This window comes from Stomoxys calcitrans, chromosome 1 (genome assembly GCF_963082655.1).
Source record: "Stomoxys calcitrans chromosome 1, idStoCalc2.1, whole genome shotgun sequence".
Lineage (NCBI taxonomy): Eukaryota > Metazoa > Arthropoda > Insecta > Diptera > Muscidae > Stomoxys > Stomoxys calcitrans.
This window is the reverse complement of record NC_081552.1, coordinates 231,190,694-231,207,361: the sequence shown is the minus strand read 5'-3', so window position 1 is coordinate 231,207,361 and position 16,668 is coordinate 231,190,694. Positions and strand designations below refer to the sequence as shown.

Here is a 16,668-nt window from a genome sequence, read left to right as displayed (position 1 = left end):
CCTTTTTTTGGAAGTTTTTGCCAAACTTGAAGACGCTTAGATGAAAATTGCGACCTGTACTTGGTACACAAATTAATATGGACAGACAGACGGACGGACATAGCATAAGGCGTTTCACAGTCGGTTCAGATACTTATCAATGGGTTTATCTCTCTTCATTGGGGGTGTTACAAACTAATGCACCAAGTAATAATACCATGTAGTGGTAGGAATACCACTTTAGGATCTCATTTATTTGTTGGGCTTTTTAAAGCGATCTGGATGGTTCAACGGTAGCAACTAGAAGGCATATTCCGTAAATGTCGAAGTGAGTCTGATGGCAAAATTCCAAATTTTGCCCATAAATATTCCACTGAGGAACAGGGGCAAACGTCTCACATATCAATGAGTGTAGTCCGACTCAAATTTAAGCTCAATGCTAAGGAGCCTCCTTTTTATAGCCAAGTCCGAACGGTGTGCCGCAGTGTAACATCTCTTTGGAGAGAAGTTTTACATGGCATAGTACCTCACAATTAGTGCCAGCATTAGGAGGGAAAAACCACCGCTGAAAAAAATTTTTTAAGGCTCTCGCCAGGATTCGAACCCAGGCGTTCAGCGTCATAGGCGGACATGCTAACCTCTGCGCTACGGCAGATTATCTTTTAAAACTAACATTACCTCTGAATTAGTTTTTTTTTCTCATAGTAAGTTTTTTTTTTGCAAATTTTTTGCAAGTTCGTGTCTTAAGTCTTTCGATTTTTCCCTGGATTTCTTTAACATTTCTTAGGGATTTGCTTCAAATTGCATTTTGTTCTCACTTTACAAATAAAAACTACATGCTAGCATTTTTTGTTTTTAAATATTATACTCTTTTTATTTCATTGTTTTTTATGTTTGTTTGATTTTTTTCTCTTTTTTTTTCTTGCTTTCTTGGGTTTTGTTTTAAGAAAATACCAACAATTAAATTAAAATGCAAAAAAAAAAATAAAGTTGCTTAAACGCGAAAAGTATTTTCAAATAATACCAGCATTTGCTCTAATACTCAGTCTTCATTACGTTTTCTTGTTCGAATTCCAGCCAAAAACAAAAATAAAGAAATTCACTTCCGTCATGTGACATTGCCTGGGCGATGCGTTCAATAGAAGAATTTCTTGGCTGGTACATTGTAATGATAACCATCCTCTTGCAGTTCATGGCCATATTCCTCGGGCTCTTCCAGAGGAGCGGCGTAAGAGGGTATGGGAATTTTAAAGGGCGACTTGGGGGCTGGAGCTATGTATTGTGATTTTATGGGTGTGGGTGGCAAGAAATCAGCAGGAGGTAGGTATTGGGCTACGGGTGTGGTGGGAGGTAGATATGTGGGTTTTGGTTGGGAAGGAGGTAAATACGAGGGTTTGGGTGGCAGGTAGGTGGGTTTTGGTGGGGATGGTGGCAAATAGGTGGGTTTGGGAGGTGGTGGCCTGGGTGTGGTTGTGGTGGTGGTGGTGGTGGTCGTTGTAGTTGTCGTTGGCTTGGGTGGCAAATAAGTGGGCACTGGTTTGGGCGGCAAGTAAGTGGGCTTTGGTGGAGCTGGAGGTAGTGTGGGTCTGACTGGTGTGGGTGGCAAGTATGTGGGCACTGGCTTGGGTGGCAAATACGTGGGCTTGGGTGGCGTAGGAGGCAAATACGTGGGTTTAGGTGGTGCAGGAGGCAAATACGTGGGCTTGGGTGGTGCAGGAGGCAAATATGTGGGCTTGGGTGGTGCAGGAGGCAAATATGTGGGTTTAGGTGGTGCAGGAGGCAAATATGTGGGCTTAGGTGGTGCTGGCCTTTGCGTTGTTGGCCTGGGCGTTGTTGTCGTTGTTGTGGTAGTAGTAGTAGTTGTCGTAGTTGGTTTAGGAGGCAGATAAGTCGGCACTGGTTTAGGTGGGGGTAAATATGTGGGCTTAGGTGGTGCTGGCGGCAAGTAAGTGGGTTTAGGCGGCGCAGGTGGCAGGTAAGTGGGTTTCGGCGGTGTTGGTGGCAAATATGTGGGCTTTGGTGCCGGTGGCAGAGTGGGTTTGGGCAACTCAAATGGTTTCTGAGGCACAGGATAATCATAACCCTCATGAGCATGGCTCACTTCTTCATGGCCAGGATACTCATAGCCATGATGGTGTCCATCGTTCTCCTCATGATGTTGATGATGGTGATGTTGATGTTGATGATAATCGCTGTGCTCATAGTGATGGTGATGTTCATGGTCATCGCGATGTTCATGATGATTGAACAGGTGTGACACATCGGCAGCTGCCAAGGCCACCGCACTGGCCAGCAACACCAGAAGTATTTTCTGCAAATAACAATTGAATTGAAATATTGTCGCTTGAGAAATTCCCAGATTCTTTGTGTTCTTGCTTTTTTTTTTGCGCAAAATTTTATGTGAGAATGTTTTCCTTTTTTGTTTTTTTTTGCATGCGTACTAGACCTACCATTTTGCTGTGCTGTATTCCAATGTTGATGATGTTGATCTCCACGACACGTTGCTGTCGCTGTGGACTGTTCAAAACGAAATGATATCTTTTGTTGAGTAGTTATTGTTATTTATAGTTCAGTCAGAAATTCAAGCGAAAAAATACAGATTAAATGTTCTTTTTTGCTCCAACATATCCGACGACACACATAAAAGTAGATACAGAGCGTATTTCTTTATATTGTTAATTCTCTGCTATCTTAACCATTAAACAGCCTTTTTTTCAAAAAAAAAAAATTATTTTTCTGACCAGACCATACCATATTTAACATCAGTCAGTACAAGCTGCGAGAGCACTGAGATACTTGACGAAAATGTGCTTCAAAAACTCAAATGAGTAAGTGGTGCTCATTGTAGCTGGTGGTGCTAAGTAAGTAAGAGCATGCATGTCCGTCCATCCTCTGCCGGACTGTCAGTCAGTCAGCCAGTCAGTTTGCCACACTGAATGGCTGCGAAACACACCACCGCTGGACTCATCATTCGGAATATACACACCACAAATCATCTCGGGTCTCTTCCAAGTTATGACTTGTGGCGGTTTCGCCTGTCGGTTTTGCTTTAGTTTTAATTAATTTTCAAACTCACCTATATTTTGGCATATTTTTGTATTTTTTTTTTTTTTGTTTTTATATGGGCACTGGTGATTCTTTACATTTTGCCATGTTCTTCTATATTTTATTGTTTCTGATAAAGATACCATCTTTTTTTTTTGTTTTGGTATGGCATTAACATTTTGAAATTCTTGAGCATAGTTCTTTTTGGAGTTTACGCAATACTGTTGGCGTCCAATCATCACATTTTTGCTGCCATAAAAGGGTGACGATAGAATGATGACTGGAAATTCCTAATATTTTTTGAAGTTCATAAGAGTTTATCAATGACTGTGCTGGCTATGCAGAAAGAAAAAAATATGAAATATTGGGGGAATATCCGTCAAGTGACGTATTTTCTGACAAGCCCTCAATATGATGAATTTTTTGTTAAATACGAAATGAAAACATAACAGGATACGAAAAAAAATCTAATTATCTAAAAAACCAAGCTTAAATGCGTTAAGTTTGACCGGGCCGAATTTTGAGTAACCACCACCTCGCGTATAAACTTTCGTCAAAATCCCGACCGATTTGGACCAAATACTAATAAGAACAAGTCAATGTTCTATCTAAAAATAAACCGATCTGAACCATATACGAAACGGATGTAGAAAAGTCACTGTGGTAAATGTCGGTAAAACCGGACTATAAATCCGCCTTTTATGGGGCCAAGACTTCAAACCGAGATATCGTTCTATATGGCAGCAATATTCAAATCAGGGCTGATTTAGACCAAATACAAAAGGTTGTCGAAGGGCCCAACACAACTCACTGTCTCAAATTTCGGCTAAATCGGACAATAAATGCCCCATTTAAGGGCTCAAAAGCTTAAATCGAGAGATCGGTCTATATGGCAGCTATATCCAAATCTGGACCGATCTGGACCAAATTGAAGAAGGATGTCGAAGGGCCTAAGACAACTCACTGTCCCAAATTTCGGCTAAATCGATAATAATAAATGCGCCTTTTATGGCCCTTAAACTTTAAAGCGGGAGATCGGTCTATATGGCAGCAAAAGTCAAATCTGGACTGATCTAGACCAAATTGCGGAAGGATTTCGAAGGGCTTAACATAACTCACTGTCCGAAATTTCCCCAAAAACGAATAATAAATGCGCCTTTTATGGCCCAAAAACCGCAAATCCCGAGATCGGTCTATATGACAGCTATATTCAAATCTCGACCGATCTGCGCCATATTGCAGAAGTATTTCGAGGGGCTTATCTTAACTCACTGTGCGAAATTTCGGCGACATCGAACAATAAATGCGCCTTTTATAGGCCAAAGACCTTAAATCGAGAGATCGGCCCATATGGCAGCAATATTCAAATCTGGACCGATCAGAGCCAAATTGAAGAAAGATGTCGAAGGGCCTAAGACAACTCACTGTGCCAAATTTCAGCAAAATCGGATAATAAATGTGTCTTTCATGGGCTTAAGACCCTAAATCGGAGGATCGGTCTATATGACAGCTATATCCAAATCTGAACCGATCAGGGCCAAATTGACGAAGGATGTCGAGGGGCGTAACACAACTCACGGTCCCAAATTCCAGCTAAATCGGATAATAAATGTGGGTTTTATGGGCCTAAGACCCTAAATCGGAGGATCGGTCTATATGGCAGCTATATCCAAATCTGAACCGATTTGGGCCAAGTTCCAGAAGAATGTCGCGGGGCTTATCTTAACTCACTGTGCGAAATTTCATCAAAATCGGATAATTAATGTAGCTTTTATAGGCCAAAGACCTTAAATCGAGAGATCGGCCCATATGGCAGCTATATCCAAATCTGGACCGATCTGGGCCAAATTGACGAATGATGACGAAAACCCTAACACAACCCACTGTCCCAAATTTTAGTCAAATCGGATAATAAATGTGGGTATTATGGGCCTTAGACCCTAAATCGGAGGATCGGTCTATATGGCAGCTATATACAAATCTGTACCGATTTGGGCCAAGTTCCAGAAGAATGTCGAGGGGCTTATCTTAACTCACTGTGCGAAATTTCGGCGTCATCGAACTATAAATGCGCCTTTTATAGGCCTTAAATCGAGAAATCGGTCTATATGGCAGCTATATCCAAATCTGGACCGATCAGAGCCAAATTGAAGAAAGATGTCGAAGGGCCTAAGACAACTCACTGTGCCAAATTTCAGCAAAATCGGAAAATAAATGTGTCTTTCATGGGCTTAAGACCCTAAATCGGAGGATCGGTCTATATGGCAGCTATATCAAAATCTGAAACGATCTGATCCAAATTGACGAAGGATGTCGAGGGGCGTAACACAACTCACTGTCCCAAATTCCAGCTAAATCGGATAATAATTGTGGCTTTTATGGGCCTAAGACCCTAAATCGGAGGATCGGTCTATATGGCAGCTATATCCAAATCAGGACCGATTTGGGCAAAGTTGCAGGAGCATGTCGAGGGGCTTAACTTAACTCACTGTCCCAAATTTCAGCAAAATTGGACAATAAATGCGCCTTTTATGGGCCTAAGGCCCTAAATCGGAGGATCGGTCTATATGACAGCTATATCCAAATCTTGACCAATCTGGGCCAAATTGAAGAATGATATCCAGGGGCCTGACACAACTCACGGTCTCAAATTTCAGCAAAATCAGATAATAAATGTGGCTTTTATGGCCCTAAGACCCTAAATCGGTGGATCGGTCTATATGGGGGCTATTATCAAGATACTGTCCGATATAGCCCATCTTCGAACTTAACCTGCATATGGACAAAAAGAGAATCTGTGAAAAGGTTCAGCTCAATATCTCTATTTTTAAAGACTGTAGCGTGATTTCAACAGACAGACAGACGGACAATGAATACAACAACACAGAGAAAAATAAGATGCACCATTTCTTATTCCTACGTAGCTGATGAGAGCTATGTGGCACATGTTTCCACCTCAGCTATTAAAAGGGGACCCCTTATCATTAAGTCAAATCTTGAATCTCCTTGCACCCATAGATAGGTGAGCGAAGTCCCATATTGAGATACAAAAAAAAGGAGTTTGAGGCAAAGCTGTTTAAGATTTCAGATTGATTCCGAATGTGTGACACATGATACAAAGCTGCCGCCTTCAAGCCTTAAGTTGCTGATTGAAGACTTTCTTGTAGGGAAAAAGAGCCTCATTGTAGGAAGTGATGCTAATGCGCATCACCAGATAATGACAATCCCAATGCATCCAGTTGTGTGTACCGGATTGCACCGATGGATTCCTTCATCGGCAAAGGCTGCCGCCTCAGTGTACAAGAGGTACTAGAAGTCACCTTTGTATCAAAGGATATAAGCGGAAGGATATGGCGCTGGAAAGTGTTGGATGACCACAGCTACTCTGATCATCGCTATATAAGTTTCAGCCTTGGAGAGGTTGCTGCTGAAGTGATCCCTCGACTAAAGGGAAGAAAGACCGATTGGTATGAATTTCGATACCAGTCTGCACCACTATGCCTTCTAGGCCAGAAAAGGAACTGGAAACTGCGAAGTACATGGTCATGAAGGTCGAGCTAATTACAACAGCCCTGAACGACTCGCTTGTGTCAGCATGTCCTAGAGTCCAACCAAGGCTTAAATAGCGGCGGCTTTGGTGGGTCCTAGGACTGGTTTGTCTCAAGAAGCGCAAATGCAAATTTTGCCCATAAACATTCCACTAAGGAACAGGGGCAAACTTCTCACATATCAATGAGTGCAGTCCAATTCAAATTTAAGTTCAATGATAAGGGGCATCCTTTTTATAGCCGACACCTCTTTGGAGAAAAGTTTTACATGGCATAGTACCTCACAAATGTTGTCAGCATTACGAGGGGAAAACCACCGCTGAAAATTTTTTCTGATGGTCTCGCCAGGATTCAAACCCAGGCGTTCAGTGTCATAGGCGGACAAGCTAACCTCTGCGCTATGGAAGGGCTTCATAAAACTCTTCAACAGGGCGAAAACCTCAAGGGCACCACGCGGTTGGGACGTCTGTAAGGCTGATACAAAAGAATACAAGGGCAAATTCTGCAGATCCGTGAAGGCTACATCTGAGGCCTCTAGACTACGGAAGATGATATCCTTGAGACCTATTTCGATGGGCTATATTCAAAAGTCAGAGAATTTATTGGCAATAACTGGTGAGGGGTCTCAATGTTAAGCCAGAAAAGACCGCAATCTGTTTGTTCACGAGGAAGACTGGTGAGGGGTCTCAATGTTAACCCAGAGAAGACGTTCCTGTTCACGAGCAAGACGAAGGTGGGCCAATTTGACGCACCACCTTTCCTCAAGGAAACGATTTCAATATATGACAAGGTGATCTTGTACAGTAAACTGAATTGGAAGTGTCACATTCAGGAGCATACTGACAAGGCTCACAGATGTTAGGCACTATGTAGATGGCCCGTAGGCTCGAAATGGGGCCTGAATCCTAGGATAGTCAACTGGCTCTACAGGAGTGTGATTAGACCAATACTTACTTACGCCTCAGTAGTATGGTGGACTGCTATGGAGAAAGTGCAACATAAGCACCTTACAACAGGTTCAGAGAACATGTTGTCTTGCCATAGGCGGAGCGATGAGGACCACGCCCACTAGAGCACTGGAGACTATTCTAGATATCCGACCCTTTGACATACAGATTAAGTGTGAAACAGCCACTGCGGCTATGAGACTTAAGGCAATGGGAGAATGGATTGGGAATAGGAGCAGCTCGTGCCATAGCGGTATAATCGAGGCGACGATAGGAATCTTGGAAGAAAGGTATTGCGCTCTGGAAGATCATGTGGCATGGATGAATCAAATCTAGAGGACAGAGTGGACCTGGGGGTGTACATTGAGAACGCAGGGACTGAGATAAGTTTTAGACTGCCTGATCATAATAAGGTGCTGCAGGCGGAGATACGGGCGATCATGGAATGCGCGGGAGGTGGTATGGTGCTAACGCGAGGACGCCTAGTGTGAACATCTTTATGGACAGTAAACTGACCATAAGGGCAATAACAACCAGGACGGTAAGGACATGAACAGTTTTGGAGTGTAAGAAACAGATTAACGCCTTCTCTGAGAATGGCAAAACAAGGGGGAATTAAAGGGCAGACAATTTGGCAGTGAAAGCCAGATGACTGCCGTCAACAAATTTGGTTAACCCGAAGCCTTTCGGGTTGACGCAGTACGACTTAAAAGCGTGGACAAACACTGTGGAACAGCGAAACGGTCGGTAGGACGACGAAAATTCTTTGGGGAGGTCCGAATTTTGAAAAGACGAGGCCATTACTGAAAGGAAGCAAGCAAGAGGTCAGTATAGTTTTCGGTATCATAACAGGGCACATAGGACTACGAGCTCGCTTATGCAAAATCAGTGCGGCAAGTGTTAGCATGTGTAAGACATGCGGGGAAGATGATGAGACCTTGGACCATTTCCTATGTCATTGGCTGGGCTTCGCGGCTAACAGACACCGGCACTTAGGTGGGGACACAATACCAGACATAAACCACTAAGGGGTGTGGTATGAAGACAATAGGGGGTTTTATAAACAGCATGGAATTCCCGACTTAAATTTTCTTTTTCGAGGTTACTTTTTATGCCCTCCACCAGAGGATGGGGGTATACTACAATAGTTTCGTCATTCTGTTTGTGACTCCTCGATATATTGGCCTCAGACCCCATAAAGTATGTATATTCTTGATCGCCATGACATTTTATGTCGATCTAGCCATGTCCGTTCGTCCGTTCGTCTCTCCGTCCGTCCGTCTGTCTGTCGAAAGCACGCAAACTTTCAAAGGAGTAAAGCTTACCGCTTGAAATTTTGCACAATTACTTTTTATATACGTAAGTCAGTTGGGATTGTAAATGGGCCATATCGGTCCATGTTTTGATATAGCTGCTATATAAACCGATCTTGGGTCTTGACTTTTTGAGCTTCTAGAGGGTGCAATTCTCGTCCGATGTGGCTGAAATTTTGCACATAATGTTTTGGTATCACTTCCAACAACTATGTTACGTATGATTCAAATCGGTGTATAATCTGATATAGCTGCCATATAAACTAATCTGGGGTCTTGACTTCTTGGGCCTCTAGAGGGTGCAATTCTCATCCGATTCGACTGAATTTTTGCACATAGTGTTTTGGTATCACTTCCAATAACTGTTTTAAGTATGGTTTAAATCGCTCCATAACCTGATATAGCTGCCATATAAACCGATCTTGAATCTTGACTTCTTGAGCTTCTAGAGGGCGCAGTTTTTATCCAATTCGGCTGAAATTTTGCATGAGATGTTTTATTACGACTTCCAACAATTTTGCCACATATGGTTCACATCGGTCCATAATCTGATATAGCTGCCATATAAACCGATCTTGAATCAGGACTTCTTGAGCCACTAGAGGGCGCAATTATTATCCGATTTAGCTGAAATTTTGCATGAGGTGTTTTGTTATGATTTCCAACAAATGTGCACAAGTAAATGTGAAATCGGTGCATAATCTGACATAGATGTCATATAAACAGATCTGAGGTCTCAAGTTTTTGAGGCCGCAAATCCTCTCCGATTTCGCCGAAATTTTGCAAGGCGTGTTTCGTTATGACTTTCAACAACTGTGCAAAGTATGGTTTAAATCGGTCCATAACCTGATATAGCTGCCATATAAACCGATCTTGAATCTTGACTTCTTGAGCTTCTAGAGCGCGTAGTTTTTATCCAATTTGGCTGAAATTTCGCATGAGGTGTTTTTTTATGATTTCAACAACTGTGCCAAGTATGGGTGAAATCGGTGCATAACCTGATACAGCTGTCACATAATACGATCTGGGGTCTTGACTTCATGAGTCTTTAGAGGGCACAAATCCTCTCCGATTTCGCTGAAATTTAGCATAGCGTGTTTCGTTATGAGGCCACCGTAGCGCAGAGGTGGGCATGTCCGCCTATGACGCCGAACGCCTGGGTTCGAATCCTGGCGAGACCATTAGAAAAATTTTCAGCGATGGCAACATTTATGAGGTACTATGCTATGTAAAACTTCTCTCCAAAGAGGTGTCGCACTGCGGCACGCCGTTCGGACTCGCCTATAAAAAGGAGGCCCCCCTTATCATTGAGCCTAAACTTGAATCGGACTGCGCTCATTGATATGTGAGAAGTTTGCCCCTGTTCCTTAGCGAAATGTTCATGGGCAAAATTTGCATTTTTGTTTCTTTATGACTTTCAACAACTGTGCAAAATATGGTTCAAATCGGTCCATAACCTGATATAGCTGCCATATAAATCGATCTGGGATCTTGACTTCATGAGGCTGTATAGGGCGTAAATATTATCTGATTTGGGTGAAATTTTGTACAACGGCTTCTTCCATGACCTTCAAAATACGTCTCAAATATGAATCGGTCTATAGCTCATACAGCTCCCCTATAATACGATTTCCCCATTTTACGTTTTGAGCACCTAAGGGGTGCCATTCTTAATCGATTTGGCTGAATTTACACAATGACTTCTACTATGGTCTCCAACATTCACTCCGTTATGATCCGAATCGGACCATAACTTGATATAGCTTCAATAGTATAGCAATTCTTTTCTTTTATCCTCACCTTTACTTTGTTTGCCAAAAAAACAGACACCGGGAAAAGAACTCGACAAATGCGATCCATGGTGGAGGGTATATAAGATTAGGCCCGGTAGAACTTAGCATGCTTTTACTTGTTTTCTTTCAAAATTCGGCGAGATCGAACATCTTTTTTTTTCTGTCCCAAAACCTTAAATCTAGAGTTCGGTCTATATGTCAGCTATATCCAAATCTCAACCAAACTGAGACAAATCGAAGAGGGATGCCAAAGACCCTAACACAACTCATTGTCCCAAATTTCGGTAACATCGGACAAAAAATGTGCCTTTTACACGCCCAAATGCTGGAGTCGAGAGATCGGTCTATATGGCAGCTATATCCAAATCTGGACTGATCTGGGCCATATTGAAGAACCATGTCGAAGGGCGTAACGCAAATTACTCTCCCAAATTTCAGCAAAATCGGCAGATTGGTCTATATGGAGGCTATATCAAAATATAGTCCGATATAACCCATCTTCGAACTTAACCTGCCTATGCACAAAAAAAAGAATCTGTAAAAAGTGTCAGCTCAATATCTCTATTTTTAAAGAATGTAGAGTGCTTTAAACAGACCGGCGGACGGTTATGGCTAGATCGTCTTAGATTTTTACAATGATCAAGAAATGATCGGAAATGGATATTTCGATATGTTGCAAACGGAATGACAAAATGAATATACCCCCATTCTTCGGTGGTGGGTATTATAATTGAAATACAAACTCAGTTAATTCTTCTTATATTTAAAATTTAATTTGTGTTTGTTTGTTTGTTTGTGTGTTCCTTATAAACTCAGAAACGGCTGAACTGATTTTCTTGAAATTTTCACAGATGATGCATGTGGAAATGATCCGGTGTGGAAAATAGGCTACTACATTATTTTGATACCTGAAGGGAGCGGACCCTCCCCTTACCCTAATTTTCAAAAACGGCAAATCTCGAAGATGGGTGGTGCGATTTAAGCCTAATTTTGTGTGCTCTCTTATAGTATAGTAAAAATACAAATTTGGTATACAAATTTCGGATGGGGTACCTAGGGGGCCGCCCCACCCTAAAACCTACCAAACATATATTTAGACCAATCACGGCAATATGGGACTTAAATGAAAGGTACTTAAGAGTAGAAAACGTATCTGATATCCAATTGGCGGACCAAGTGTTTGGGGAACCACCCCAACCCCCAAAACACCCCTAAATCGGACATATTTACCGACCATGGCAATATGGGACTCAAATGAAAGGTATATGAGAGTAGAATACGAATCTGATATCCAAATGTGGGACCAAGTTTTTGGGGGTCCACTCCTTCCCCAAAACACCCCCCAAAGAGGCGTTATTTACTGACCACGGCAATATGGGGCTTAAATAAAAGGTATTTGAGTGTAGAATTCGAATGATATCCAGATGTGGGACCAAGTGTTTGGGGGACCGCTTCTACCCAAAAACCTCCCCAAAGGGGACAAATTTACGACCATAGCAATATGGGGCTCAAATGAAAGCTCTTTGGAAGTAAAGCACGAATCTGATATCAAAGTTCGGGAAATATGTTGATGAGGCCTCCCCACCCCCACAACACCACCCAAATCGGAAGTATTTGCTGACTTTTGCAATATGAGGCTCAAATAAGACGTATTTTAGAGTAGAACACTAATCCGATATATATTTTCAAGGCCAACACACTGAGTGGCCAGTGGCCATCCCCCAAAACAGCCAGCAGGCCGGTCATGTTTGCCCACTATGGAAATATGGGGCTCATATTAAAGGTATTTGGGAGTAGACCATGTATCTGATATCAACATTAGGGACGTCCCACCACCATAACAACCCCCAAGTACGATGTATTTGCTCACCAAGACAATTTGGGTCTTAAAGAGAGGGGAACAAAATATTCATAGTTTTTAAAGCCAATAACCCAAACCGGACATATTTGCCGACTTTTCCAATAAGGAGTTTAAATGAGATTAGAAAACGAATTTGATATCCAATTTTGAGGCCAATGGCAATAAGGGGTTCAAATAAGTGATTTATAGAAACATGAAAATAGAACACGATGCTGATATATTTTCCTGGCTTAGAGTTTGGGGGACCACCCCAATCCCCAAAACACAACGCAACATGGGGCATATATACCGATCATGACAATGTGAGGCTTAAATAAAAGGTATTGGGGGTAAAGCAAGAATTGAAACCCATTTTCAGCACCAAATTTTCTTTCCCAAAGTATCCCACCGCAATTTTTTACTGACCATTGCAGGCTCGGGGCTCAAATAAAGGTATTTGGGAGTAGAATACGAATTTGATATCCAAATGTCGGACTATGTGTTTTGGGGCATCACCCCTTCCCCAAAACACACCCCAAAGGGTAAACATTTTTCGACCATGCCAATATGTGGCTCAAATGAAAGGTATTTGAAATTAGAAAACGAATTTGATAACCAATTTTGGGACCATGTGTTTAGGGGATGCCTCATCCTGTAAACACCCCCTCAAAAACCAAGGGCAATATGGGATATAAATAAATGGTATTTGACGGAAGAGCAAGATGCTGATATTTTTTCAGGGCCAAGTGTCTGGGGGACCACCTCACCCCCGAAAAACCTCCTAAATAAGACTTCATGAGAATATCGGGCTGAAATGAAGTATTTTAAGAATGGAGTACACCTTACATCCAAACTTAAATTCGTAGATGTTATAGGATTCAGATAAAGGCACTTATATTGTTAAACTGTTGGTCAAGCGTTATACCATTTTCGTAGCATGGTATTTCACTAAAAGCTCTTTAATTGTCGAAAATAAATATTCCAAAGGAAAATTTTGCTCCATATAAAGTAGAAGAAGGCGCAGCGGAGCGGGCCGGGTTGTAAATAATTTCGATCACTCAATAAAATTGTATCACCCTTTCAATTACGTGCAAATCTTTGAACTATCAACTAAAACAATCTCTCACATGAATAAGCAAAACCCCAAAAAAAAACATTTTTTCAATTTGGGCTTGGATTTTTAGTGCTAAACGGTCATTGATCCTAATTGAAGGTACTCTGCCTATTTGTGCGTGCCTTCCTTGCCGTTGGCGAGTACAGCATTTAATTTGTTAAATTCTAACTAATAGATCATAGTCTGGTTGCCTTTTTTAATCACCTTACGGGTAGGTTCATTTTTTTTTTTTACTTATTTCGTATGTTTGGTATTTTTTCTTGAGATTATTTTGGTTTTTGTTGCTGTTTTAATAACTCTTTTTTTTCTCGACACAAACAAAAATTATTTTAAGCTTAGCTCAGCTGTCTTGTTATTGTTTCAGATAATATTTCCGTTTCTTCTTCAGTGCCTTAGTGTTTTCTTTATTCGTTTTGCTGTTGTTGCTTGGCAAAGAATGTGTACGTGTGCGTGTGTGTGTGCGCGCATGTGTATGTGTTGTTATACATAGTTTTAGTTCCGTTCTGTTAACATTTGTTAAAATCTAATAATTGGTTATTAAGCTAAACAAATGCACAGAGACGTAGAGCCGGTCGATTATTTGGCGAAAGACACGCACTCGAATGTTCGCTCAGGTGCTGTGTTTTGGGCCAAGTCAAGAGGAGGCAACCAACAGTCTGGCTGAGGTGTTGATAAACAAAAGACTTAAGGCACAAACTTGCTATCGATGACGGCTGGTTGGCTACCCGTATATGCCATACCCAGGCAATGAATGATCGATTGTGATTATTGTTGTTGTTGTTGTTATTGCTATTGGTGAGGTTATTGTGGCTCGCGCCTTTATTGTTAAATATTGAATAGTTTCATAATTTTAAGAATTATAGCCAAAGTCTTTCAGGGAATTCCATTAAAAATTTATTGGCTTTAACAAAAGAGAACATTTTTATTAATTTTTTTTTTTTAAACTAAAACATCCATATCACTTAGATAGGTGGTAGTGGTGAAGCAATGTTTTCTTAATTACTTCCTCAATTGCTTATGGCAAGAGGATATGTCAAAGCCATGTGTTATACATCATGATAAAGAAATTTGCGTTATTAGGTAAAATTTAATAAAACAATTTAAGGCACATACAATTATTTATAATTTGAACATTCCAACACTCCTTAATTTTTTACCTTATCTAAGCTAAATACTAAAAAAAATCCCCTCCTTATGTTTAGTTTAGAAGAACTCTGTTTTCAATCTTCTTGGTTATTGCTTAAACAAATTAGCACCACTGCATTTTTTGCCTTGCCATGCTAAAACTTTGTTGGTGCTTGCATTATCCACCTGTACCCTCCACAAAATCACTTGATTCACTCAAAGAAGCTACGCTTTGCGCTTTTTCTCCCCTTGTTTTTTTTTCCTCTTCTCATTTTTCACTTGAAAAAACCTAACACATTTTTTTGCCGATTTGAACGCAGACCACATAATGTATGTGGTGGCCATTAATCATTAAATATTTAACACCAGCTCAACGTTCAGCCAGAATGGTAAACATAAAAGTTAAAAATAATGATAATGACATAAAAAAAGGAAAGTGTTAGAAACATTGTGGAGAATTCAAAATTGACCCAATGTATCATTACCACTTAGAAGTTCATTTGTTATTTGGTCTAAAGGGATACTAAAACAACCCTTTTCTTTTGAGAGAGGATACTGAAACTACACTCTCCTTTGGGAAAGACTACTAAAACTTCCCCTCCCAGATTCAAAGCTTCCTATTTACCTTATCCAGGAGAATTTATGAATTTATGATCGTGTCATATAAGAAGTTTATTTTTTTCGCAAAACAATATTAATTGCAACAATGATGTTTTAAATTATTTTGGTAAAAATATGTGGGCGGCACGTTTCATGGACTCAGCATGATGGCTGGGAACAAGAAGCCTTATGTCCGGCTAATGAATTGTTTAACAATTTGAAGTTGTGTTATTAATATTAAAAATATTTTGGAAAAAATGTTTAAAGACTGAAAAAACTTCATAACCTTACTTAATTAAACTCACAATGTTTCTAAAACTGCTCCTTACTTTGGGAAAGGGTAACAATTAATTTGGGAAAGGATAATAAAACGAGTGTTTACTGAGAGAAAAGGTTATAAAAGTACCGTTTCCCATGAGAAAGGGTATCTTTCCTTTGGTAAAGGGTAAGAAAACTACCTTTTTCATTGGGAAGGGGTACTAAAACTACCCTTTTTTTTGGGAAGGGATACTAAAACCACCCTTTTCTTTGAGAGAGGGTACTGAAACTACCCTTTCCTTTGGGAAAGAGTACTAAAACTTCCCCTTCCTTTAGGCAGAGGTACTTAAATAACCCTTTCCTTAAGGAAAGGGTACTAAAGCTACCATTTCCGTTGGGAAGGGGTACTAAAGCTACCCTTTCCTTTGGGAAGGGGTACTAAAACCACCCTTTCCTTTGGGAAGAGATACTAAAACAACCCTTTCCTTTGGGAAGGGATACTAAAACAACCCTTTCCTTTAAGAGAGGGTACTGAAACTACACTCTCCTTTGGGAAAGGTTACTAAAACTGGCCTTTCCTTTTGGAAAGGGTACTTAAACTACCCTTTCCTTTTGGAAAGGGTACTAAACCAACCCTTTCTTTGGGAAAGGGTACTGAAATTAACCTTTCCTTTTAGAAAGGGTACTACAACTACCCTTTCCTTTAAGAAAGGGTACTAAAACTACCGTTTCCTTCGGGAAAGGGTACTAAGACCACCCTTTTCTTTGGAAAAGGTTACAGCAACTACACCTTCTTTGGGAAAGGTACTAAAACTGGCCTTTACTTTGGAAAAGTGTACTAAAATCACCCTTTCCAATGGGATAGGGTTCTAAAACTATATGTCTTCTGGAAGAGAGTACTAAAACTACGCTATCCTTTGGAGAAGGGTACTAATACTACCCTTCCTTTGGGAAAGGATACTCAACCTACCCATTCTTTTGGGAAATGATAATAGAGTTTACCTTTCCTTGGGAAATGGAACTAGAGCTATCGTTTCCTTTGGGAAAGGGTGCTAAAAATACCCTTTCCCTTTTTTCCTAAAACTGGCCTTTCCTTTGGGAAAGGA

At 40.8% G+C, this 16,668-nt stretch overlaps 1 protein-coding gene across 1 annotated transcript in view; it reads right to left on the bottom strand.

The window, feature by feature from the left end:
- Window positions 1-868: 868 nt before the first annotated feature.
- LOC106094944 (uncharacterized) overlaps window positions 869-16,668 on the bottom strand; it is a 40,220-nt gene continuing 24,420 nt past the window's right edge. The window contains exons 3-4 of the mRNA XM_059368842.1: window positions 2,430-2,517; window positions 869-2,290 (exon numbers count right to left, since the gene is read on the bottom strand). Coding sequence (XP_059224825.1) covers window positions 1,115-2,290; window positions 2,430-2,517 — 1,264 coding nt within the window. The 3' untranslated portion in view covers window positions 869-1,114. The remainder of the gene's footprint in view (window positions 2,291-2,429; window positions 2,518-16,668) is intronic.